Source organism: Lampris incognitus, chromosome 8 (genome assembly GCF_029633865.1).
Source record: "Lampris incognitus isolate fLamInc1 chromosome 8, fLamInc1.hap2, whole genome shotgun sequence".
Lineage (NCBI taxonomy): Eukaryota > Metazoa > Chordata > Actinopteri > Lampriformes > Lampridae > Lampris > Lampris incognitus.
The window spans coordinates 17,410,528-17,437,857 of record NC_079218.1 but is presented as its reverse complement, the minus strand read 5'-3'; the positions used below and the strand labels follow the sequence as shown (position 1 = coordinate 17,437,857).

Here is a 27,330-nt window from a genome sequence, read left to right as displayed (position 1 = left end):
TGGAGTTTGCCAGAAAGCACCTAAAGGACTCTCAGACCATGAGAAACAAGATTCTCTGGTCTTATGAAACCAAGATTGAACTCTTTGGCCTGAATGCCAAACGTCACATCTGGAGGAAACCAGGCACCTCTCATCACCTTGCTAATACCATCCCTACAGTGATGCTGTGGGGATGTTTTTCAGTGGCAGGAACTGGGAGACTAGTCAGGATTGAGGGAAAGATGAATGGAGCAAAGTACAGAGAGATCCTTGAGGAAAACCTGTTCCAGAGCGCTCAGGACCTCAGACTGGGGTGAAGGTTTAACTTTCAACACGACAACGACCCTAAGCACACAGCCAAGACAACGAAGGAGTGCACTTCGGGACAAGTCTGTGAATGTTGTTGAGTGGCCCAGCCAGAGCCCAGACTTGAACCCCATTGAACATCTCTGGAAAGACCTGAAAATAGCTGTGCAGCGATGCTCCCCATCTAACTTTACAGAGCTTGAGAGGCTCTGCAGAGAAAAATGGGAGAAATACCCCAAATATAGGTGTGCCAAGCTTGTAGCTTCATACCCAAGAAGACTTGAGGCTGTAATCGCTGCCAAGGGTGCCTCAACCAAGTACTGAGTAAAGGGTGTGATTACTTATGTACCTGCAATATTTCAGTTTTTCATTTTTAATAAATTTGCAAAAATTTCTACAAAGCTTTTTCACTTTGTCATTATGGGGTATTGTATGTAGATTGATGAGAAAAAAAATGAATTTAATCCATTTTGGAATAAGGCAGTAACATAACAAAATGTGGGGAAAGTTAAGGGGTGTGAATACTTTCCAGATGCACTGTATATATATACAGCATGTAACTCTGTGGTGGAGTTGGCTGTAGCAGCACCTGTTTTAAGTCGGTCTAATTGGCTCGAGACAGGTTAAATTGTGGCTGCACCACAACAAAGACACACCCAGGCCAGGGAAAGAGCAAGACACTGTGAGTTCTCTTCCTCAGCTTAAGTCTTAAGACATTTGTGTTTTTTAACTGGTTTTATTTCTTGATGTTTTTAATTGTCCTTGTTTTAATAAACAGGCTGTTGAGCCCTCGGCTACCATTATTGTCCTTGTGTTTGTGCCAGAGGACCCAGACTGTGGTGCAGATCTGTCACAGGCCCAAATTGTACTTTTTAAATTAACTTGTTACAGTATGCATGCTAGCCAGAAATTGGGCAGATTGGCAATCCATTTAAAAAAAATGATCGCTAATTTTATAAGTAATCAATAAGATGCCCGAGTTGGACCCCTCATGTTTTTACAGTAATATGCATCAATTTCATGACAAATCTCAACCCTAAAACAATTCAGACCACTAAATGAAGAGACTAGGGTCAAAGGTTATGCATCATAAGCTCTTTCTTTGCTTTCAAAGGACACATGAGGTTTGGAGCACCAACCCCATCCCTCTGCTTTCCCTGTCATGGTGGTGTAATGACTCTGCTCTGACTGTACCAGGATAACATCATCCATTATCTAGGTTTCCTATCTCAAAGTTTGCTTTTATTTATTTATTTATTTTTGAGAGGGCATTCCTCCAATAATTCAATTTATTATTCACTCACTGGAAAAAAGGGGAGGCTGAGTAGAGGAGCAGGGAGGGAAACCTCTGGCGGGATTTAACCCTAGACTTGGAACCGTCGCATGGGCTGTGCGACCGCACAGGGCCTCACACCTGGCCTGCAATCCTGCAGTTTCTTTTCTTTCTTTTTTTTTTAAGTATATAATTTTTTTATGACTGTTCCTGACCCAACATGCTTCTAAAAGGAAATTGCTGTGTGTCAGTTCCATTATGCATAGTCAAGGTCACATTCATTTTCGATATTGCATCGTTACGCAAGGAAGGAGAAGGGGAAACAATGTCGGCTGCACTAGAGCGCGACCGATTTCGTAAACACAAGGCGGGTGCCGAGAAAAAGGGGAAAAAATTAAAAAAGAAGGAAGAATTTCATGAGTCACCGCGACGATCACTGGATAAATTTGTCAACGCTTCCAGAGATGTGGTGGCTGAGCAGGTGTCCAAAGCTAGCGGGTGCAGGTGACTGTGACCGTAGGCTATGTGTAATGACGGGTCTGAAAATCTAAAATCTAATCAATGAAATGTAGGCTATAGACTTGAAATATTGACTTGTAACATACTGCCATACCTCAACATGCCAAAATGAAGTGACAGCTCAGCTGATTTGATGATGTAAAGCCAGTAGTTTGACAGTTGATTTTTTTTCGTTTGAAAGACTACAATAGCAAAAAGTCATAGCTGAGACTGTGTGCATGATGATACTATAATATTCTACTTGTTGAAAATCTACTGAACCAAGATTACACAATCATTAGAACTAGAATAGCTGGGTGTTACCATGATTCATGCGCATGCATGTCAATGAACAGGGCCTCGTATGTCAAGTTCGCACAGGGCCTCGCACTCCCCCCCCCCCCATGCGACAGTCCTGCCTTGGCTGGAATGGTTGCGTGATTGGTGACCGAGGCGTGTGACCCCAATTCACTGCACATCTATAGTCACCTCCCTTGTTTGTTTGTTCTTATAACTTTTTTTTTAATGGATACGTTAACATTTTTAGTGTTAGTTGATTGGCATACTGAACCTCACATATTCAAGTTGTCTGAACATTTGTCCTTAAATGCCTTTTGCGGTTGTTAAGGTTAACTATTACTTTTAACGCTAACTAGCTAGAGCCATAGTGTGCCAAAATTAATCACAGATATTTAGCAGTTTGTCTTGGAAATTAGAGTGATGAGAAACAGCAATTGCATCTGGCCAGGTGGTCTTTTGCATACATTGCAGAAAAGAACTGGCATCGGAGTTGGATCATGCATTGTGTGTGTGTTTATTTGTGCACATACGTATGCATTTTTTGTTTTTGCTTGCTTATTGGAGTTGTGACCTATTGTTGGATATAAGGCGGTTTGCCCTTCATTTGTCATACAGGCAGTTTGCCCTTCATTGGTTATACAGGTTGGTGCTCATATCATTTGCCATGTGGCTGTGTTTACATGTGAGACAAAATGAGATTATGGTACATGGCTCTTGCAGCTTACATGAGCAGTCAGTTAGATTCAAATTAGCGGTCAGATAAGTAAACAGCTTCACGGCAGTTTCTAGACTTATCGTTGCAAATGTATCATCTCATTTTCACACACCAATGCAGTTATGATGTGCCAGGCGAGTATTTGCATGGGCCGGATCCTATCAAACCAGAGCACAGCTGATGAGAAAGACCTTGAAGTATTTTACTCTGAAAAAAACGTTGCCCGTGATGTAAATAGATGGATAGATAATTAAGTCCTGAGCTGACGAAATTAGCCCGTTGTAAAATTCTTAGCATTATGTAATGTCCTGTTTCTTTCCTCTGTCCTCTGACCGTGGGCACTGTTGTCTCTTTGTGTCTGGTTTTTAGGTTGGATGTTTCTTCCCATAGCCCGGGCACCATGAGCACCATCTCGCCTACCGACTTTGACAGCTTGGAGATCCAGCAGCAGTACAATGACATCAACAACCGCTGGGACCTTGCAGCAGAGACCGACTGGGACAATGAGAACAGTTCAGCACGCCTCTTTGAGCGATCCCGCATCAAAGCTCTGGCAGGTACAAACCAGGCCCCGTCCCTGTGCACCTGTGTGACTGTGAGCTAGACAGAAAAATGAGAACACAATTGTTATAGTCATAGCTAATCTGAATTTCACACCAGAGCTTTTGAGATGATCACATTGTAGGTTTGCATTCAGTCTCTTGCAGGCAAGAGACTGAATGCTCAGTGCTTGTGTTATACCCCCAGTTTGCTGGTCAATGTAGAGCTTCATGGCACTAGCTGCTCCTCCAAATAGCTAAGTACCTGCATCAGACCTTGCACAAAAGTATGAAATTTACACCTTTTTTTTTGTGCTGCTCACCTGTTTGTGAGTGTGCAAACTCAGTAGCCCATTGTCTTTATTAGCTAAACAACAACAGAAGTGATCTAGTGTCAGTATAATTTGTAAAGGCCAGGCATCTGGGTAGTGTAGCGTTCTATTCCGTTGCCTACCAACACAGGGATCACAAATCTCCGTGTTACCTCCGGCTTGGTCGGGCACCCCTACAGACACAATTGGCCATGTCTGCGGATGGGAAGCCGGATGTGGGTATGTTTCCTGGTCGCTGCACTAGCGCCTCCTGTGGTCGGTCAGGGCGTCTGTTCGGGGGATGGGGGAATAGCATGATCCTCCCATGTGCTATGTCTCCCTGGTGAAACTCCTCACTGTCAGGTGAAAAGAAGCAGCTGGTGACTCCACATGTATCGGAGGAGGCATGTGGTAGTCTGCAGCCCTCCCCGGATCGGCAGAGGAGGTGGAGCAGCAACCAGGATAGCTCGAAAGAGCGGGGTAATTGGCCAAGTACAATCAGGGAGAAAAACGGGGAAAAAAATAATGATAATAATAATTTGTAAAAGCCATTGTTTAATTAATGAGCAGAATACATCTGCAGTTGTAGCAAGTTATGATGATGCTGGATTGCCCGGTTGATAATGAGATTGCAGCCTTACAGGTCCCTGTTTAATTGAATGCATTTGGGATTTTAATATGTCATTTACCAGAGGACATTTCCTACCATGGAAAATCTGGCTAAATTTAAGCCTGTATTAAGTATCCCGGTTAGTTTTCAATAACATGACAAGGAAATATGTTTTCAGCATAATGCACTGTGTGCATGGCCACCATTTTGTTTTCGTATGACAAACTCACTCACCCATCTGGCAAAGACAAATGCTTCCTCTGAATAACAGTGCATCTCGGAGGGATTTCAAGTGTGTGATTGCTTCTTTCCTAAAGTACTCTAATACTTTTTAAATTAATTATTCAAATATTTTCCGCGTGCCAAGAAAATAGAAAATAGAGCCAGGGATCTGTGAGGTTAAACAGGGTCACCTAACTGGTGGTTTAGGGTTCCCCATCTTTGACCTGATGTAATCCATAATATATTTTTAAAAACTGCATTTACCACCACTGGATTTTTCATAACATAGGCACAAAGCAATGCTAAATGAAAGGGACATAATGGTATTATCAAAATGTTTTCTGTAATAGAGGGATAATTTGGAAAAAATTTGAATGATGAAAAAGATAAAATAAGAACACCATAATACTTGAAGGTGGAGTAACAGTCAGGCAATAGCTTAATTCACATCAGATGGCTATGTATGGAAACAAGTCTGCTTAACAAAGCTCAAATCCAATTGGGCACCATCAAACCCATTGCCGTTAGTATTATAGCATAATTAAGTTAAATAACAAGTTATTTAAAATAGAAGTTAATGAGAATCATATTTTGTGTTCTAAAGGAAGATGCAGCATTTATGTTAGTTGCAAGTTGCTGCAAATCTGAAGGCTTTTACTACAATGCTGGCTTGTCTTTCATGCTCAGTTGAAGTTGTGGTGTCGGGATTCAAGAGCTGCTCTTTCTGTAACATTTTCCAACATTCAAGCAAAGATCTGACCACTCAGGTCACATTCTGAGGTAGCCTGGGACGCATTTGTCCGTATTGCATTTGAAGTGTAAAAACACGTGTGTCCCAGACCACATGGAAGGACCGCCTAGTCAACTGTTGACTCGGCACCAAAACCTCCTCTGGATTTAGTTTAGTTTTTATATTTTTATTGTTATTATTATTTTCTTAACCTCGTCTGTAATTTCTGACACACAGTCATACCCACAACTGTGGAAGAACCCCCACCCGCTTGCACATTCAAGTTCAACTTCAGGTTCAAGTTAATTTATCCACCACAGCGCAGAGGTCCACCCTCTCAAACCCACTGGAATGATTAAATAATCTGAACTGACGTGATCGGGTCGAGCCTGACAGGGTTCGGGTTGAGAATTACAAACTCGTAGTATTCAGACATTTACATTTTTCCACATAATGAGTTTTAAGAGTGAGTTTCAACTTTTGCTGTGTATTTTGAGCAAAAAATGAGCAAAGGCAAACAGTCGGGGAGCCTGGCGCTCCTAATTGACTCAGTTAATTTCCCTCATTTGTCTCTATCTGGCACGGCATGCATTTGCTGCATGTCCATGCCCTTGTAATAATGTGGAACTATTTACCCACAATAGATTATTTAAATGCAATCAGGTCAGGGGTCTGAAGGCTTTCAGACAATCCATATCATCATCATTATCATAATGCTTATTTACTCAGCACTTTTTAAAACCTGTTGTGCTTCACAACAAAGTGGGATGAAAATGAAAGAAAAGTGCAGTTGGAATATGGGATGATTTATTGTGTGTCTTCAAGTGCACTTCAAATTTTGTATCCCCAACATAATTTGGTAGAATAATTGACAGTAATAACTTACAGATGTGAAATACATCTTACTAATTGACTGCACTTTAAAATGAGGCTCGAGCGAGCAAGGATGTCCCCTAGAAAGTTGAATCAGTTTATCTGGACCCAACATTTAGTGGGAGAAACATTTCATCACTCATCTAAGTGACCTCTTTGGTCTCAGTTGACTACAGGTATCCCAACCCTTATAAACAGCACAGTGGCATAACGACCAAAACCGGCACAGTTGTGTCACAACCAAAACCAGCGATCGGCTTCATTATGCAAATTGCCATGACCATTAATTAAAGTTAAAATGGCCACGTACTATTCACAGAGAACTGGGGAATAGTTGCAATCACAGCATTGTAAGATGGTGACAGATGTACTCTTAGGCTCCCCCCTCAGTTCAGGGATGGTTGTTCTTTCTTCACATAGATGGCCTCTTTGTCTCCCCATTCAACCAGCATTCCTCCCTATCAAGGATGTGCACATCCTCATCCTTGAAAGAATACCCACTGGCCTGTAGATGGGTGTAGACCGCAGAGTCCTGACCTGACGAAATAACTCTTCTGTGTTGTGCCATCCTCTTCGCCAGCATCTGTTTGGTTTCCCCAATGTATAATTCATGGCAATCTTCCCAGCACTTAACAGCATACACTATATTGCTCTGTTTGTGCTGGGGGACCTGATCCTTGGGTTGGACCAGTTTCTGGCACAGGGTGTTTTCGAGAAGTGGTGCTTGGGCCACCACCAGCCTCCAGAACTGCTTCAATGGTCCTTGTCAAAGATTCTGCAAGTGTCTGAACTCTACTGGAGGGATGGAACTTTATGTTGGTTTTTCCTCTTTGTTTGTCGCCCATTTGTATGTATAAATATGTATGTATCTATGAGAAAGAGAGAGATTCTGCATGTCATTTGCATTGGCAGAATTTTAGCACTTACACAACATGCCAAAAAATATAATGCTTACACATACCGATTTTTTAAAAAAATTTTATGAAGCAGTGTCTCAGTCTTGCTGCTTCAGCTGGGGGCCTCTGTCAGTGTGCAGGGCAGTACTGCGATGACATTTTATTACTCAGTCTGGATGGATGACAGGTGAATGGTTAATGAATATCTGGTAATATGTTTGCTTCCTAGACACGAGACTACTACTAGGGGCAGCCAGGTTGGCTTTCAAAGCTTCTTAGTAGGTCAGCTAATTCTCCTTTCAACCATACAACAGCTTTAAGAAGGAAAATATGACCAAACAACAGAAACTTGCGAAACAGATCAGTCCTATAGAGACAAACTTGGAAAAGAAATGTATCGGAACATCTAATTAGGCTGAGAATACTAAAGCACAAGCTTAATTCTTTTCTGTCCCAAAAGACAGAGTTCTCCCTTTTTAGGGCAAGACAGAAATACTTTGAGAAGGAGGGCAAAGCCATGGAGCCGGTTATTCAATTCACCATGCTGCAATAATCAGTGAAGGAGCCGGGTGAAATGGAGGTGGAGTTTCAGGGCCCCTTTGTTGCTTTGAAAAATACTACCGCTTTCCTTTTTAGTTGAACGATGGGAACAGAAGAGCAAATGGGTGAAAGCTTTGAACCCCCCCCCCCCCCCCGCCAAAAAAAAGGAAACAAATTTTAAATCTCTCTGTGTAGTTTACTTGCCTAATTGCAGTTGCATAATTGAAACGTTGTCCAAGCAGCTTCTGCTTTATTTGCTCATTGTTCAGGCCATATTTTGGTCAAAAATGTTGTGGGTCATAATTCATCTCTTCACTACAGCAGGAAACGAAAGCATTTTTTCAAACAAGGCTTTAAACATTGTGGTCAGACAAAGACCTCTAGCTTGTCCTTGTGTGTCCGACATTCTCACAGGTTGTTTAGCTGATGCGTGTTGGTATTGCCAAAGTTGACTGTACATGATCCCTTTAGCCACCCTGTCCAATAGGATGCTGCCAACAAGGTAGGCTTAATGAAGACTCGAAAGCTTCCAAAAGTCCTTTTCTGGCCTCATCTCTTGAGATGTTTCCGATTTGTCGTCATAACAAGTTGCAGTATCACGGAGGGCCAGCAGAGGGCATCAACAGGCTGGCCAGCATAGGCTGTTGTTCTGTCTCTTAAAACGCTCCCTTAAACTCATACGCATTCACTCACACACACAATCAAAACCACAGACTCTAAGACACTTTGAGCACAGTGTAGCCAAAGTATTTTCTGAGAAGTTGGCATCATCATCATCGTCATGGAAGAAGTGCAAGCCCTGTAGGTTTTGGCTGCGCTCTACTGATGAGGAAATAACAAAGCTGCAGTATTGTTTGTCACCTGGTAAGATAAAGTGACATCATTATGTTACAGATTATAGCTTACTGAACTGACTTTTACAAGCTGACGGCAGTGCTTGTCTCTGTGTTTGTGGGAGTCTCCCTGGTGAATGCCGGTGATACCATCTCTGTTTGACATGCATGGGCTTGATGAGCACATTCTTTGACATGTTGTAGCAGTCGACCCCCCCCCCACCACCACACACACCCACACACACACATACACACACACATCCTAAGCCTGGCTCCCGCCCACCTCCTTTTACCCCACATCCACAAATGTCAAGACCTACATTTTTATGCACAGCTGCCCTCCACCCCTCTCTTTTAGAAACGCTACTTCTTTCTCTTGAAATATGAATGTTGCACTTTTTGCCTCACATCTCTGTTCCCCCTGAAGGTTTGAGTCAGTTAAAATAATGTCCTCCTCAAAAGGACAGAAGAGGTTGCTTCTCGTTTCACAGGGGCAAGTCTGCTCTGTCCTGAACTCATTTGCATAAACAAATCATTCCGTTACCTCTTGTCCTCTTCGGTAGTACGGTTTTCTTTTTCTCGGTTATGCTGGCAAAGTTGACTCGGGATTTTTGAAGCATTTCTTTTATAATAGCAACGCCTATAGGTCTACTTGGAGCACTACATGCGCACCTATTATTGAAAACAATTACATCAGTTAGGGTTCTTTTTCATTCTGAGTAGTACATGTTCCCCCCTTCCTTTAATATAAACCCAAAGTGTATGGATTCAGATAGCATAAACAAGCAACAAGAGATGAGAATGTGATTATGTGCAAGAAGGCTCTGTTCATTTGAGTCATGAATTAATGAGTCACATATTTATTTGGACAACATATACACATAGATAAATCATGCAATGTACTTTATGTAACTGACAAAGCAAAGTCGTTGGGAAAGGCGTCATTATGTTATCGCAATGAAGGCCTTTTTTGGGTTTATGTTTTGTGGAGTTGAGGCACAGAAATACAATGATGACAATGATAAGCTTGCTCTATCAGCTGTTCTTTGGGAGTGGTGTCTGCAGGGGATCATATCCTCACTGCCTAAGGAGGACAGATGGTGCTTCTGAGCTCAGCTGTCCTCACCTTGATGTGTGTCAAATAATCATTCATCTTAAGCCGCTCGGTATAAACAGTCTGCTGAGGTACAGGGAAGAATATTCTGATCCTTGCTCACTCAGGAGACGGCAGCCCCACCTGCTTCACCGCTCCCTTCCAAGATCAGATGTGTGCTGCCAGTCCGGTGTTTGTGAAATTCTGGCCTCCTCTCTTGGTCTGTGTGGAGGAGTTTTGGGATGCTTAAAGTTTACTGTTGCTGTACATTCTAATACAGCTGTCCCATATCTCTTCCTCCTGTCTCATCTCATGTCTTGTCCATTTATGACACCAGACTTTTATCTTGTCATTCCACTATGTTCCATACACAAGCCCCTGCCGCATGTCCTTTCAGTTGTTTATCATGTCTTATTATTTATTCGTCCCGCAAAACAACTTACGGCCTCTTGAAACAAAACTTCCTTACCATAGTGTATGCATGTGTACACACTTCTTAAGCAATACATGCACGCACACAGTCCAAAAGATGCACATACCTGCGTAAACATGCTCGCAAAACCCAATGTCACAGTCGGCCTTCACGTTAACTGGGATGGTTGATGGTCTTGCACTGCTTTGCTGTCCTCTCCTTTTACCGCCGCCTTTGACTGTAGCTGAGCCTCTTCCCTCCCAGCGAGAGGTTTATTCTTTGGGTCTCATTAGATCCCTGCCTCCTCATAAAGACATGGGTCAGTGTGCGCCCTGGGCACTTGGGTCTTCTAATGAGATCCATCCAGATGCTCCCTGCCCATGAGAACAAACGCAGATCAAAAAACTAACAGAGCTGTTTAACACTGCCTCTGGCAAGACCAGAAGGCATCCTCTGGTTGGAGAGTCTGCAACCTCTACAACCTTGCATAGAGCTTGCACATGGCCATATAGTACATTAGTAATTCTGCCTATAGTTATTTAATGATGGCTTTTGGGCAGAGATGTAAAATCCAGGTCCAGAAAGTAAAAGTCCAAACCATGTATTTGCTCCACCCATGTTACTAAACCAGTTGATTTCAAATAACTAATTTCCCCTACTTAGTTGACGAGTGGCGTTGACTAGGATCTGCTGGTGTTGTGCATGGGTGGAGCAAATACACAATTTGGACTTATACTTTTTGGACCTGGTTTTTACACCCCTGCTTTTGGGGTGTCGGTTAGCAGGCAGAAGGAAGAACAAATTGTTTTGAAACAGGAGTAAGATCAGCTCAACCAAGGACATTGGACTGACATTTTTCTTTACATAATACTGAAGCTGACATAACAGACCTGACAGACAAGCCAGATAGAACGGCAGTACTTTTTGTTTGTGTTTTACTTGTGAGCACGACAGTGAGAATCATACACACACTTATTTCAGCCCTGATTCTCTGCTGCTTGTGCAAGCAGCTATAACCACTGTTGTTATTATGTGGGTTTTTTTCTTTTTGTTTCCCGATTAGGGGGAAACATTAAATATAGAACCTTCAGATCCAAATGTAGCTAAAAATACAGATCCATTTTGTTCAAATGTTAGCAAACAATCCCATATAAAAAACAACCTTAATTTCAAGATTAAGAGAAAATCTAGTGAATAGAAATATAAACAAAGCCAGCATTGTGATAATTGATTTAACAAGGAGCGTCATATGGTTACTTTTTACTTTTGGCTCAGTTACAAATCAATACCAACTGTGTGTGCTAGCACTTTGTGGTCATTTAATTGTATTACACTGATAAGAAGGGCGCACACACACATGCGCGCGTGCACACACACACACACACACACACACACACACACACACACACACACATACATGCTGCTTTCAAATCTTGTGTGGGCAGGAAAGAACTTGTTGCTGTTCTTACTCATTCTCAGCAACTTCCTTCCTGTTTCAACGCCCAATCAAGCTTTTTGGTGTTGAACTTGAAGGAGGGAAGACAGGGCTCGGATATACATGTCTTTGTGAGAGAAAGAGAGAGAGCAAGCTAGAGGGAGAGACAAGATAAGACGGCACAATCTTATGTAGGTGCTTGTGATGTCGTTCCCTGGTCAGCCACAGCCCATGGTGTGCCTGGAATTAAGGTGGAGCTACATAATCCACCTCCTGCTACACTGTGCATACAACTCTAAGAATGGTTTAGTCTACCTCTTAACACCACCCCGCACACACACACACCCCCCATCAACCTTCCGCCATGTTCCCGCTCCTGCCCCTCCCTCAAACACACCTTATGCAAATGACCAAGCTCTCAGAGGGCAGCAGGCTTTGTTTACACAGCCATTCGACCACAGCCAGTTCACTGCTCTGCTTCACTCAAACAACCGTGTGGGTTCCTGGTTGTGTGCTCAATGTTAGGAGGGAAGGCAGTGCCAGTGTGCTCTTGCTAGAGTCTGGAGGAAGTGTCCTTAAACTTTTACTTTGTTCAGAGGCCCAGCCATGCGAGGGAGGTGAAATACTGGAACATTTTGTCCTTCAGTTTTGTTGTAAATGATTCCATGAGAAGAAGTCCCCACCGCCACCCTGGCTCCTACTAGTTTTCTCTCAGTGGAGAAGGTAGGAGAGAGGTAAAGAAAACAAAAGGAGGATACAATTTCCTATTCTGTGTCGTGCCTTGTCCGTTTGTTCCAGCTGAAGAGATCTGGAGGCGGAGGACAACCCGGGACATTTGGGATTTACTGAGATCTTTGCATTCTGGGAAGCCCTGTCGTGGAGCCTTTGGTTACCTTATCAGTAGGAAAGCCCGCCTTTTCTGGGCTATGCTGGAGAGCTCCTGGCTAAACTGTATCTGAAAGGAATATCCAAGAGTGATAGAGAGTGGTACGGAAACAGAAGCCATGGAGTGGGACCAGAGGGACAGAGAGCCCTGTTTGTCTCCAGCAGCATTTGTTAATCAGGTTCAATACGCCAACATCCTGGAAGGAAGGTTCAAACAGCTGCAAGGTAAGAGACCCTCACTGAAGCTGTCCCGGTTGAGGAGGTGAAAAGGAAATTTCACTCCATTTAAGTATCCTGATCCTATGGACTATGACGGTCTACTCAGTGTTTTTGGATAGATGCAATTGCTGAGGTCGCAGGGTAGTATATTTTAGTTATTTTTTCCCACTGGTTTCTTGCTTTTGGAGATGGATACACATGTTAAATATCGATTAGAGTGCACAAGTTACAGGAGCTTTAGCACAAAAAGATTGAACTGTACATTCTAATGGGAATGCTGAAGCTGTTTGGAGAGAGCGTGACTGTCCAAAAAGTTATCCAGACTCTTTTTGGTTTTGGTCTCGGTGATCACCTGTGTGTCCCTGCTGCAGAGAGAGAATCTTTTTGCTATTCTAGCTTCAGAGTCAAGTATACAGGGCAACGAGGGAAGCAACCACTGTGGACACACAGTAAGCGTCAGCACAGCTCTAAAGCAGGCAGGGCAGCACGGCACCTGATCACTGGGCCACCTGTCCTCTCTTATCCTATTACAATGCAGGTCTGTGTCCACGGCTAAAGCCCGAGAAGTCCTGGACACAGAAATCACAGATGACAATTGTTGGCACTGAGGTATTAGGATGCATGTGAACGACACCCTATCTGAAAAGGAAAAATTAGACTCGGTGTAGAGTAATTGTGAGAACTGCCCTGGAAATGGTTGAGTAAGTATTGAGTGGTTCATTCAGGGAAATCCCGTTATCCCCTAAGCTCTAACTCTTTATCTGTAATGGAATTCCAATTTAAACAGTTAAAAATAGAAGGAAGAAAAGGGGGGGGAAAACTCAGAATCCCTGCCATGGTTCTTTACCTCATGTAGGTTGTAAGTGTATGAAAGTTTGTTTAACCTCAAACTACATGGAACATAGGTCACATTAAGTGTAGCGTGTTCCTTTGAGGTGCAGACCTCTGAGTCACAGGGCACAAGGGTAGGTGGCTGCACTAGTATGTGTGCTGAAGTTTGTGGAGGAGGCTTTTGAGTCAGTCAGGCATATCAAGATCATGTTGTTGTTGTTTTTTTTACCCGTTTCTGCTTCCTCTGTGGCTCTTGGCTGCTGTTTTGAATGAAGAGCTTCTTCAGAGTTTACCTGTGGGCAAAGTCTGCACTCTTGACATATTTGACATTCCCCCAGTGCTCTTACAGTATTTCAGTGTACCTCCCAGAAGAAGTAATCTCACCTATAACGGGGAGATTAATCTTTTGCGTCATGTAAACATATCTCTTGGGTGTTGTCTCCCAGACTCCTCCACTTGTCCATGACCTATGGTATGTGCATGTGTGCACGCATGAGTTTGCACGAGGTTTGCGTGTGTACAGATAAACGCACATACATCTCCAGCCACTACGCCAGTCTGAAGGCTCTTGACCTGAGATAGGGCCTAGGTATGAGATTATGTCCGTGATATGAACAGGCTATGTTCAATTTGACTCTCTTTTGAGAGACACACCCTCTTCTTTCACTAGCTGGGGTATATAGCTAAACCTCTCTCTTTTCCCCTGTCAAGCAACATAACCTAGAGCTTCCCAAATAATGCTCAGGTGAGGGTTTACTCATTGAAATTGGCCTACCTCCCTGCAGCAGGCATTTGAGATGAACGGGCGTTGAAAGTTAGAATCTGCCCTCTATCATGTACAGTACTGATGGAACCTGTTTATGCGGGGCTACTAAAGTGTCTGTGACACATGAACCGTACTTTACTTGTTTTTGTGGCTCTATGCATAGGTATGATCTGTCTGGAGGTTTCTCCATTACTTCACACATGCGCGTGCACACACACATATATTTTGGCAACACCGACTTGCAATTCCAGTCTGACTACCCTTGAGGCTCATTCCTGCTGTCCCTCTCACCTTCCTCCTATGCTCTGAAGTCATGATGTCTGCCGGAATGACAAAGCTCCGTATTAAAACATAAACACTTAGGTGTCATTATCCTGCCGATTGCTTCACCCATATGGTTCCACAGAATTATGTCACGTGCACAAGACATCCATGTTTTGCATGTATTTGAAACCTTGCTGTGTCATTGTTCCACAAACCGTTTATGCAAGAGCAGATCTTCTTAACTGTTTTTTTTTCCTTCCATGCAATTTCACCTCGCCGATGAAGTTGTGACCCACTGTATGAAAAGTAACGTATTAACTAAATTGCTCTTGACGAGACATTTGACAAGTCAGACAAGTAAAAAAAAAAAAAAGGGAATTAGCTCTGTAATGAATGATTTGTGGGTGGGGAAAAAAAGCAAAAATTAAGCTCTGTAAGTAGAAATGTATGGACTTCAGGTCCCCATGGTCCTGCAAAAACAACAAAGTATAGATTTATACCACTTCATTAGTCTCGACGGTAAAGCATGTCCACCATGTAAAGAATCTGGTGGGGGTCTCATAGTACTGCTGTTTTTTTTTGTTTTGTTTTTTCAAATCCTGACAGGTATCCAGTTATTTAATCTGGCTTTTGTGTGGGGGTGACCAGGTTTGGGAGCCACTGTAAAGGATAATCCATCAACTGTAGTAACTGTATAACCATGATCAAGAAAAGCAGTCGAGGCAAGGAGCACTGACATGGTTTCGTCGTTGGAGAAAGAAATTCTCCATGTCTGTATTGCTAGTGAACAGAATTTCTAAAGTACTGTTTTTAGTATTTATTTATCTTTTACAAATTGGAGGCCAATTTATATGGTTGTTTCCCAATAGCAGGAATTGTACCAGATCTTTTTTTTGGGGGGGGGGGATTTTTCCCCCCTTGATTCTCCCCAATTGTACCAGGCCAATTACCCCACTCTTCTGCGCCGTCCCAGTCGCTGCTCCACCCCCTCTGCCGATCCGGGGAGGGCTGCAGACTACCACATACCTCCTCTGATACACATAGAGTCGCCAGCCGCTTCTTTTCACCTGACAGTGAGGAGTTTCACCAGGGGGACGTAGCGCGTGGGAGGATCACGCTATTCCCCCCAGTTCCCCCTCCCCCCAAACAGGCGCCCGACCGACCAGAGGAGGTGCTAGTGCAGCTACCCGGACACATGCCCACATCCAGCTTCCCACCTGCAGACACGGCCAATTGTGTCTGTAGGGACGCCTGACCAAACCAGAGGTAACACAGGGATTCGAACCAGCGATCCCCGTGTTGGTAGGCAACGGAATAGACCGCTATGCCATCCAGATCCCCAGATCATTCTCTTATAGCGTATACCACTGTACCAAATTATGCTATATTGTACGCTAACCCATTCAAATCAGTACTTGTCAAAGATTAGGCTGCCTGTACATCTAGCAGCCTGTCATTGTTTCAAATGGCCGAGAGATACACTACGTTGCTTATCTATGCAACTATTTGATTAGTTATTTGTCTGTTGCATATTAGCAGCAAGAAACAGTGAAGATTTATAATCCATTTCATTCCAAGGGCATTCTTCACTGACTTGATAAATACAGCATGAGTTAAGTCAGAATGATACTGTGTCCTGGTATGAAAGGTCAGTGTCCTTGGTGCGAGTCACCTCCGAGTCAATGCTCTGCTGTGGATATTTAGTGGACCCACAGCCCAGCAAGCAGTGACGGTATGGCTGTTTTTAAAATAAAGGGGGGTTAATCCCTTTTAAGAATATAAAAAGTTCCCCTTTTATTTTCTTACCAAAGAAGTTAAAAATTGCACAAGGCGATTCAAAGTGTAAGAGTTCAGACTTGCACAATGCAGGAAATGCACAAGGTTCCTAAATTAACCCAACCAACCTGTCACAGCTGGTTTTTACACTCATGACCCCCCCGGTAAAGCTTGTTTGCTGCCATCCAGTTCAGCTGATGAAGGGTGTACCCTGTGCCCAGTTTGTTTTGTCAGTGGCAAAAGGATTGTCATGCAACACACTTGAAATGCATTTTTAAGGTGCCTAGCAGCCACTGTTTGTTCATCTCTCCATTAATAGGCTTTATGCGTGTTCTAGTAGTATGGCTAACCTGATTACTTTGTACATGTAAATATTAATGAATAAATAAATTGTGGATATTGATCAAACGAAAGGTCATAAGAGCTGTTGTGACAGTATTATTTGGTGTAAGACCTGCATGTTAGGGTTAATACTCCTGTCAGTGCCTCCTGACCGAGGCATTGCAGGAAGAGCTGCAGTTGGTTCCTGGGCGCTGCACGGGGGCTGCCCACTGCTACTCGTGTGTGTTGGGATGGTTTAAATGCAGAAGATGAATTATGAGGATCAATAAAAGTACATCTTATCTCATCTTATAAATATGGCTGACGCCGTACTGCAGTATTGTTTCAGCTATTAAGTCTCTAACCGTTCAGATCCAATCCCCAGCATTTTTACTCATTGGCAGTTCTGTCCTGGCATTTGGATGCTTCACTCAACCGTTGACAATCACTTTTTATACTTTGTCCCAATTTGAATGGGCACTGGGGGAGATATCCCTGTCCTATTTTAGTTTAAGTTACAGGCATAGTGGCAAGCTATGAATTAGCTGAAGTAACTCAATATTTCTAAACCTCATCGTGAAAGCTCTGACTGCACTGGCCTCCAGCTGTAACCCAGAGTCACATTACCTAAGTAAGAGTTTACCACACACACGAAAACACACAGCACACCGTGCTTATCATGCATATTTTTGTTAGCATAGTTTAGCTAATATTGACTGCTTCCTACTTGGGAATGTAGCAGAAAAGTGTGGTTTTGCGGGCTTCAGGGCAATTATTGCCTCCCTGACATTTCACACCATTTCGTTGTCCAGATGTTATGGCTGAGAGGTGCCTTTATCTGTCTCCAGTCCCTTAGGGATTGGCCTTGGCCGGCCTCCACCTTTCTCCTCTCCACCCATTATCAGCAGCAGCTGCAGATGACAGAGAGAGACCATAACCCGAGAGACATGGTCCACTGCCTTTACTGTCCTCAGAAGGGAGACAGGTCAGGGCTGTTAGAGCTGTCCTCCAGGCCTTCATCTGTCTTTTCCATCTCCCTCCATTTCTCTCTTTGCATGGGCAAGCTGGGTGTCGAGTTAGGCAACGGACATAACACACCATGTTTTTATACTCGTGCCCGCAAACTGTTAAAAGTTTAAAAATAACCCGTACCGCATGTGGCAAGGCGGTGGTTGCCTTTCACAAGGTTTTTGCCACAGCCCAACTTTGTAAGTCCCAAGTAGAGGAAGGGCTGCTCCGTTTCTATAGAGACGGAAGTGTGTTAAGCACATGTGCTTGTGCATCTGCTTCTGTCTTTTTGTTTGCCACTCTTTACAGGCAAATTTGTTGTTCATTTGTAGTCATTGCTCTGGAAGTCAATGGTTTCACGGTGTATGGGGGCGCACACTTCGGTGCAGTAGCCATGTTGATGATATATTTATTGGTTCAGGCTCAAATGAGAGCTTGAGCCTGATTATTAAGTATTACAGGAGGGAAATGGAGAAGACTCTCACAGACAAATACTGAAAATGAAGATGAAGATTTTATTCAAAGCTTATATGGATTGACATAAAGTGTGTAGTTTGTGTTTCAGCGGAGCTGCAAGTAAAACACGTCTCTCTCTCTCAGGCCATGGTTTGGGTTGCACTGCAGGGTTTGGTATCAGGGTTCCAACGTTCACTACACAAAAAGGCAAATACTTCTCTCTGACATAAAGTTAATTCCTGGAATTTCTTTTTTTAATATCATTGTACAGCCGCCAGTGTCATAGGCAGCAGGATGCAGCATTTTTTGGCTTGTCCCGGTTAAACTTTGACAACCACTGTCTTGATTTAAGTAATACACAGAATCCCAATATAAGCTGCACAAATAGGTGCCTATTTACGTAATAGGCCTTCAAGTCTTTGCTCATCAAGTTATTTTAGCTAGAGGACAGTTTCAGTTAAATAAATTTTGTTCATGCCTTCAAAAATTGCATTAAAGTTAATGTGTTGATTCCCTAATTTGTTTCTTGAGACGATGGCAGAAGATAAAGGAAGGAAAACAACCTGCAAGCTTAACACAAAGTGTAGGTGTTTCGTCCCTGTTTGCAGACAGCTGACATTTACATATTTTTATTTTACAGCAAATACCGAGGTTTAACATGACGGCAGGCTTCTTTGCAGTGCATGTGGAAACGGAGCACAACAGAAAGATCATTGGGGCTCTATTATCATTTTTCTCCTGCTTGCCAAAATCTTTTGAATGCCTTTAATTTTTTTTAATTTTTGGACTTTATCTTTTCTTCTGGCCAAAATGCTTACGACCAAACACTTGTCAACTCAGATTTTATTTGACAAATTCTGTCCACAGCTACCCTAAAAATGTCTATTTCAAGGCACGCAAACGACAATAACAAGCTTGCTATTTGACTAACAGTGGTGCTAATACGGAAACCTTTTTTCAGCGAGTTGCTTTTGAAGAAAAATAACAGACTAAAATTGAAGCTGTTAAGGTATTCCTTTAATGAGCACCCTGCCCCTACACTAATCACACACTGTAAGGCAGCTGGAGGGAAGAACAGATCCTTCATCCCAAGTTTTGAGTTTCAGTTACATGGTTAGAGGGGCCCGGGCTGACTGTGGGATGATTGACCTGATGGCAGGATTGCACACATGTGCACAGAATATGATAGTAGTTCACACCCAGTGAGGTTTGTGTAACAACGCCTCCCACAGAATGCTGTAGGTCTATCAGAAATCAAATTACATTGCAGATAATTATTTAATCCCCATTGAATAGATGTACAAAGTGGCAATTTTTTTTCCTTTAATTTGATGTTTCTGTTTAAAGTGAGGTTTACACAAAAATGCCTCCCACCGTTTCTTAAAATGGTTTGATAAAATGACAGAATGTCAAATAATCTGCTAAATATTTTACTTTTAACAAAGCACAGAACTGGAATGTTTGCATTGGTTAAACTGATACCACTTTACAATAAGAGTACCCTTATAAAGGGTTTATGAATGGTTCACGATAAGCTTATTAATTAGGTTGTGAACACCTTATAAATCATTGATAAGCTGTTATAACACATTAGATAAAAAGGGCAACGGTGACCTGTTGCTTGCCAAATAGTGAGCCTACATAATATATGATGAAGGTGAGAGTTTAACATGCTGGCTGATTAGGGGTCAAGATAAAGTAAGCTAAGCAACTAGCAAGATCTGAGCTCTAGCAGAATAGCTAGATAAAAAGGGCTGCAGTAACTTGGTCTTGCCAAATAGTAAGCTCACATCAATGTATGAAAACTGTTATAACTTGTTTATTTATTAATGATTGTTATAACTTGTTTATAATTATTTATTAATTACTTGTAAAGTGTTACAATGTAATTAATAACCTAAGTATAAACCATTTATAAATCTTTCATAAGGACAGTCTTATTGTAGAGTGATGCCGTTAAACTTTTTACCTTGGTACACACGCATTTTGTATTTATCTGGTCACTTTTTTGTCAATCAAAACAACATGTGATGCTCTGTACATTACAAATGAGACTCCAATAACCAAATGTACTCGGAAGAAATACAAACAACAAAAACCATTGGTGTTACAGAGGTAACCATTGTTTGCTCACTTATAGAATATTGTATTCCTAGAGTACATCTCTCTACCCCTCCATGACTCCATCATGGGTTCAGAGGTACATAGTCAGACTCCCTCGTCTGTGTCTATTGGCATTTGGCAGTATACCGTAAATTTGTAACTGCAGGGGAACGCCCAGGAGAAGGTCATAAATATGGATAGACTGATTGATGGTGATAGTTTAGTCATTCTTTCTGAGTACAAGTTGACGGGAGGCACTTAACATTTCCCATGCTGATGATGGTGGGTGAGGGATAGGGTGTTACACTTTACAGGGTCAAGGGCATTTTGCTAAAGCTCCGAGACTAACCAGTAAGTGCAGCAGAGGAAGAGATAACTTGTTTGGACATGAAAGGAGGAGAAATTCTTAGCAGCTTTTAATGATTACCAGGGAGTGCTTGGGTCGGATGCTTCTTTCATGTATTGCCCTAAAATATTTACATGTTTGGGAAGCTGCTCCCAATCATCCACAGAAGAGTTTCTGACAGCAGTATGAAAGGACTTTAAAACATGCAGCACATGGTTTGTGGCTGTCATGTGAAGTGCTGACTGTAGTAAGCTTATTTACGGAAGGAGTTCTTTGTCATCTGCTCTGATATGACCCCTCTGGGAGGCAAAGGGCAGGGCCATGCAGCGCTGAGAGACGCCCTCTCTGTCAAGTGGACATTGACCAGCAGAGGAAACTGCAACGGTAGAAGGGATGTAACTCCCCCCACCTGCCTGAAGTAGAAACAGAGGAAAAGAGAGAAGGGGACCAATCGGACCACATCTCACTCCCCTTCCGAACGCTGTTGTCTCTCACTGTGATGGACATACAGAAATAATTTCACCGGTGTTGTCGATAAAGAGCAGTGATGACACATTGTGCCAGGCCAGAATGTGTTGTGTATACAGAAATGCAACGGCAACATTCCAGTCTAGATGGTGGGGTTGAAATGGATGTAGCAAGACGCCAGGGGTTTATGGATTTTCACTGACCGTAAAGGACACAGCCTTGGTAAAAAAACAGAGGGGAGTCAGTAAGCTGAGCTACTGTCAAGGCAGACGGATTAACCATGCCATGTTCCTCAGACCAAGTGAGACAGTCTTACATTATGAGCAGGCATGACACATTTCAGGCAAGCAGGTTTTGCTTGAATACATCTTCATCCCTGGAGAGAAGATGCGGTTTACTGTGGATTTGACCCAACAAGTTGGGTTATTTTTACCCCAGTTTAATGCCTGGTAAATATCACCGTTTCTCTTCGACATTGTTACCTCATCTCGCCATAGCTTTTCAACAGGCAAAGTTCAACCTCCATTTCAGGCGGGCTCTTAAGTGTAGTTTGCAAGCGTCATTTTACTCAATAGATAAAATCACTCTCTCAGATGCACGTGAGCTAAATAAAATTTGGTTTTAGCGAGTTAAACAATTATGTAGAGTGGTCGTTTTGTTTTGTTTTTATTCTACCAAGAATATAAAACGAAAGTTGAAAAAAAGTCAGTCATGCTGATATTGGCCTGTTTCTATTTGCCAAACTGGGCAGCTGAACATCCAAAAAGGGTTTACAGCCTAGTCAGAAGAGGGTATAGGTCTGTTCTTCAAGTGCTAAGATATTCTACTCTAATATACCAACACTGTGACTTGAGCTTGTGATGCAACAACTGACAACAAGAGATGGAAAACCAAAGGACCTGGAAATTGGAAGCAATTTCTATGCGCTACTCATCTGTATGTTTGTATGTTTGCTTTGCACAAACTATGACCCAATGGATGGGGGTTTTTAGTCGCAGTGGAAATTGAAAATTGTAAAAAAAAAAAATAATAATGGGCAATTCCTAACCTTCAGCCTCACACATTAGTTTATACCCAGAATGAAAAAAAAAAGGGGGGTGTCACATATTTGGGTAAAAAATGTGTTATGCCATTAAATAAGTAGGGATTTAGAAGTGAAAACGGAAATGTTTGACTGTTTTACCAAAAACTAATAAAACTATGACTAATAAAACGGTGCATTACAAATGTAGTCTTACTTTGCAGCGATATTATTTGTAATGCAGAGTTGTGCGCGCACTATGGGACATGCCCACATCTTCACTTTTCACGTCCTTCTTGACTTTATCACCAACAAAGATCTGAACTTTTATGGACCACACAGACAGGATTAAGTCTGGCGGCATATTTGCTCGGATTACCTGCAGGTCATCATTGTTGCCATCAGTGTTGCTCACCATCCAGTTTGGGTTTGGGTTTGAATAGGAGAGTAGCAGCTAGTTTAACCCTTGTAACACAGGAACCATCTTTTCCCGGAACAGATCCATGCAACACCTCCCCAACTAGAGCAGAAAGCGGCAGCTTGCTGCCAAAGACGAACAATATCAAACTGACAGCACCTGCATAAATATGCATTTGAAATATTGAGTGACGTCAGTAACTTCTTTCGAAAAATAGGGCGTAGCAATTTTCAAACACTTCTTTTTCCAACTCACACATAGAGACTCGCCAGCTGCTGTAAGGGAGAGAAGGTTGATGCTGGTGTGGGTTCTTGAAATAGCATTTGAACTTGTCTTTATTGAATTTTGAGAGAAGAGTATAATTATGTTTTATTCTGAGAAGACTTAAAAGAAAAACTCATGTTAGAGGTAAGATCCAGTTTATCTGTGAGATTTATTCAGTTCCTATTGCAGCACTTAATGGCATGTGGGAGGGCAATAAGCTACTCAGGACTACAAAATTATTACTGTGGACTTAAAAAAAACAATTTTGTTAAATGTTGGTTGGAATATCAAAAATAAGAAGTACTGTAAATGGTGTCTATTGCAAACATTTAGTGAGAGTCCCCAAACAGCCTTCCTGGAATAAACAGACAGCATATAACATCAGATCTGCATCTGTTTTTATGTACAGTGTGCCAAATGGACCAAAAAGGCTGTCAACAACCAAGATGTGGCTTGGACTGATGAGGTCCTTAAAGCAATGCTGTACCTCACAATAAATCTTCCTGCCAATAATCTAACTCAGAACTGGGGGGGGGTCATTTAACAGTTATCTCTCTAGTTCCTCTTACTTCTTCCATTGCACCCCATGTCACCTTCTGTCAGTAGGTTCAGCTCTCTTAAAATGAACCAGCCTGTCAGTGTCCTGTCAGAATTATATACTGGTGAACTTATTTGCAGGTCAGTAATGGTTAATGAACTTATTTGGAGTAGAGGTACAAATTTTAAATTCTGATGTAGTTAAGTGTTACATGCTTACGGAGAACAGCACCACAAGTTTTTACCCTTCCCTACTTCAGACACAACTGATGGCAGGTGTGTTTGTTTTGGTATGATAAAGCAAATACGAAGGTGAGACCGGCTTCTGTTTGCCTTTGTGTCTTGTGCTTGTCTTGCTCCATGGCATTGTCATTAGGAGCACAGGTGAGCAGCATGGATTATTTTAGACCCCCGCTACTGCCCCACCATCTTCTCCCTAGTGCCGGGTGCTGTCACAACATGGGCGTCAGTCAGCAGGAATGTAGACAGCTCTCCACCCAACTCCACCCGCCACCTTATCCACCTTGGGTTGTTCACTGAACAGCTCCTACCTTCCTTGCCCCTTGATAAATGCAGCGGTGCTACATTAATGAGAGTTGATGTTAGGAGCTGGTAAATCAAAGGGAAGTTATTGTATCTGAGCTTATGCATCAGAGAGAGAGAGAGAGAGAGAGAGAGAGAGAGAGAGAGAGAGAGAGAGAGAGAGAGAGAGAGAGAGAGAGAGAGAGAGAGAGAGAGAGAGAGAGAGAGAGAGAGAGAGAGAGAGAGAGAGAACGACAAAGATGGAAAATGAACAGTCAAAAAGAAAGTAAGACAGAAAATGAGAGCGGGACAGAGCAAAACGGAGACAGATGAGTAATAATTGAAGCATGCTATATTAAAAGAACCTGTGAATCATTGAGTTCAAGATTGTTCTGATGTTGCTCACACTGCAAACAAAATCTTATGGTCTATTTCTGCCTACGTAAGCCCCAGCCCTCTGTTTGTTCTCTTGGTTGTAACTATAGTCAGCACCATCATCTCGATTAGAATACAGCAAACGAGCATCCTGGTAGCATAGCAGTCTACTCCGTTGCCTACCAACACAGGGATCGCCGGTTCAAATCCCCCATGTTACCCCCAGCTTGGTCAGGCATCCCTACAGACACAATTGGCCGTGTCTGCGGGTAGGAAGCTGGATGTGGGTATGTGCCCTGGTCACTGTACTAGCGCCTCCTCTGGTCAGCTGGGGCGCCTGTTCAGGGGGGTTGGGGGAACTGGGGGGAATAGCGTGATCCTCCCCATGCAACATCCCCCTGGTGAAACTCCTCAGTGTCAGGTGAAAAGAAGCGGCTGGCAACTCCACATGTATCGGAGGAAGCATGTGGTAGTCTGCAGCCCTCCCCAGATCGGCAGAGGAGGTGGAGCAGCGACCGGGACGGCTCTGAAGAGTGGGGTAGTTGGCCAAGTACAATTGGGGAGAAAAATGGGAGAAAAATCCATTAAAAAAAAAAAATACAGGGGTCCGCGGTGGCGTAGCGGTCTAAGCGTCGGCTTGGTGTCGATGCAGTTGCCCACTGGGGACTGGGGTTCGCGCCCCGGTCTCGTCAGATCCGACTATGGCCGGACTCGATGAAGCAGCAATCATTGGCAACGCTGTCTTCGGGAGGGGGGCGGAGTCGGCTTGTGTTCGTCATGTGAATGCGTCTCTGTGTGTGTCGGAAAAACAGTGGTTCGGCTTGGATTCGCCTTGTCACGAAAGTGGGGAGGCGCTTTCCTTCGAGACTGCCGGCCGGAGAGATGCAGTTGGCGAACGCATGCAATACGAGGGTGGGTGTTTGAATTAAAATAGGGATCAATTGGCCACTAAATTGGGAGAAAAAAGGGGAAAATCAGAAATAAATTTTAAAAAAAAAATACAGTGCAAACAGATTAGAGTTCACACCACAAACTATTTTGATCTTTCTGTAGTTTAACGCGTGACACTCTCAGCATGACAACAAGGGACAATGTTCTCACAGCCCAAGTCATTCAATGGCAGCATCAAATGTCTTCATACGTGTGTACGTGCAGGATTGCATCTATTACTGTTTGATTGCTTCAGGTTTGTGTACATAGTTATATGTGAAGTCAGGTCATGAAGTCTCGAATCTGCAGATACCCATCTTTTTGTCTTGTATGTCTAAAATACAGGTCTAGCCACTCTTGTCATACTCGTTCTATAACCGTGTTGCTCTTTCCCCACTCTCTCTGCGAATTGGCAAAGCCCTCCAGTAGAAATGGGGATGGAGTGAGACATGAGCAGAGGGATATTTCGCTACGCAGGTCTGTGAGACCCGGTGTGCATGCGCAAAGATCTCTCGTGTTTGGTTAAAAAAAAAGAAAGAGGCAAAACAAAGCAAATGTACCTGTGTTTAAGTAAGAAACAAGCAGGGTGTGATGCTGCTTCAGCATCTGTATGTGTTTGTGCATGCACACATTTGCATCCATCGCATGTCTGTGGTTGTTGGCTCTTGTGAATGAAAACCCCAGCTCTGCAGGACCACAAATATATGTAATTGCTATTTAATTAAATCGGTCTGAAACTGTCATGAAGGTGTCACCGTTTTAATCTTGTCTTTGACAACCTTAGTGGAAGATAGGCTTAATTTGCCGCTTAAACACAACGTGACAACATTGTCTTTATTTCACCTGTTCATTATTCTTGCACTGGAATATTGAATAGCTCCTAGGCAAAGCCGTATACTGCCTCGCTTGTTTTCTCCACCGCTGTCATGGATGAAAGCTGCATAAAAAAGGGCTACATGTGTTTAAAGGTAGATAACTTTTAGGAGAGATGTTGAGCCTGGAGATTGTCGTACAGTTCATACAATTCACTGATGCAGATGGAGCAACTCGGGCTTCCAGCAGGTGTGAAGTGAAATTTCCAATTCTCTTTTCTGCTGCCGTTTGGTTTGATTGCACAACGTGCTGCCTTGCTGTTTATTGTAAATTGTGCAGTCAAAATGTTGCTTCATGGTATGAACATGGGGTCCCAAAGAAAATACGCAACAATCAAACTTTAAATACTGTCACGTTCTCCAAAATAGTTAACTTGGATAATGTCTCGATTTATTTGAATTGGTATGCACAGAACACATATTTTCAAGGGCCCCTTAATGATGTTTAAAGATTTATTTCACACAAATTCACACCGATGTCCTTGTGATTGACCTTTTTATTTTTTGATTTAAGATTACCGCAATGGTGTTGCCTGACGTAGTAGAATTTAATGATTGCCTCTTTTTTAATTGAATTTCATTTGAACAAGCCTATATATACACTCACTGGCCACTTTATTAGGTACACCTTGCTAGTACCGGGTTGGACCCCCTTTTGTCTTCAGAACTGCCTTAATCCTTCGTGGCATAGATTCAACAAGGTACTGGAAACATTCCTCAGAGAGTTTGGTCCATATTGACATGATAGCATCACGCAGTTGCTGCAGATTTGTCGGCTGCACATCCATGATGCGAATCTCCCGGTCCACCACATCCCAAAGGTGCTCTATTGGATTGAGATCTGGTGACTGTGGAGGCCATTTGAGTACAGTGAACTCATTGTCATGTTCAAGAAACCAGTCTGAGATGATTCGAGCTTTATGATATGGCGCGTTATCCTGCTGGAAGTAGCCATCAGAAGATGGGAACACTGTGGTCATAAAGGGATGGACATGGTCAGCAACAATACTCAGGTAGGCTGTGGCGTTGACACGATGCTCAATTGGTACTAAGGGGCCCAAAGTGTGCCAAGAAAATATCCCCCACACCATTACACCACCACCACCAGCCTGAACCGTTGATACAAGGCAGGATGGATCCATGCTTTCATGTTGTTGACGCCAAATTCTGACCCTACCATCCGAATGTCGCAGCAGAAATCGAGACTCATCAGACCAGGCAACGTTTTTCCAATCTTCTATTGTCCAATTTTGGTGAGCCTGTGCGAATTGTAGCCTCAGTTTCCTGTTCTTAGCTGACAGGAGTGGCACCCGGTGTGGTCTTCTGCTGCTGTAGCCCATCTGCCTCAAGGTTCGACGTGTTGTGCGTTCAGAGATGCTCTTC

The 27,330-nt window shown here is 42.9% G+C and overlaps 1 protein-coding gene across 2 annotated transcripts in view; it reads left to right on the top strand.

Moving 5' to 3' along the window:
• The first annotated feature begins 3,471 nt into the window (after nucleotides 1–3,471).
• Nucleotides 3,472–27,330, top strand: part of LOC130116283 (spectrin beta chain, non-erythrocytic 1) — a 53,598-nt gene continuing 29,739 nt past the window's right edge. Inside the window, exons 1-2 of one of the 2 annotated variants that reach the window (XM_056284203.1) lie at nucleotides 3,472–3,628; nucleotides 12,568–12,675. In XM_056284203.1, coding sequence (XP_056140178.1) covers nucleotides 3,472–3,628; nucleotides 12,568–12,675 — 265 coding nt within the window. The remainder of the gene's footprint in view (nucleotides 3,629–12,567; nucleotides 12,676–27,330) is intronic. The other variant, XM_056284204.1, reaches the window with a different exon arrangement.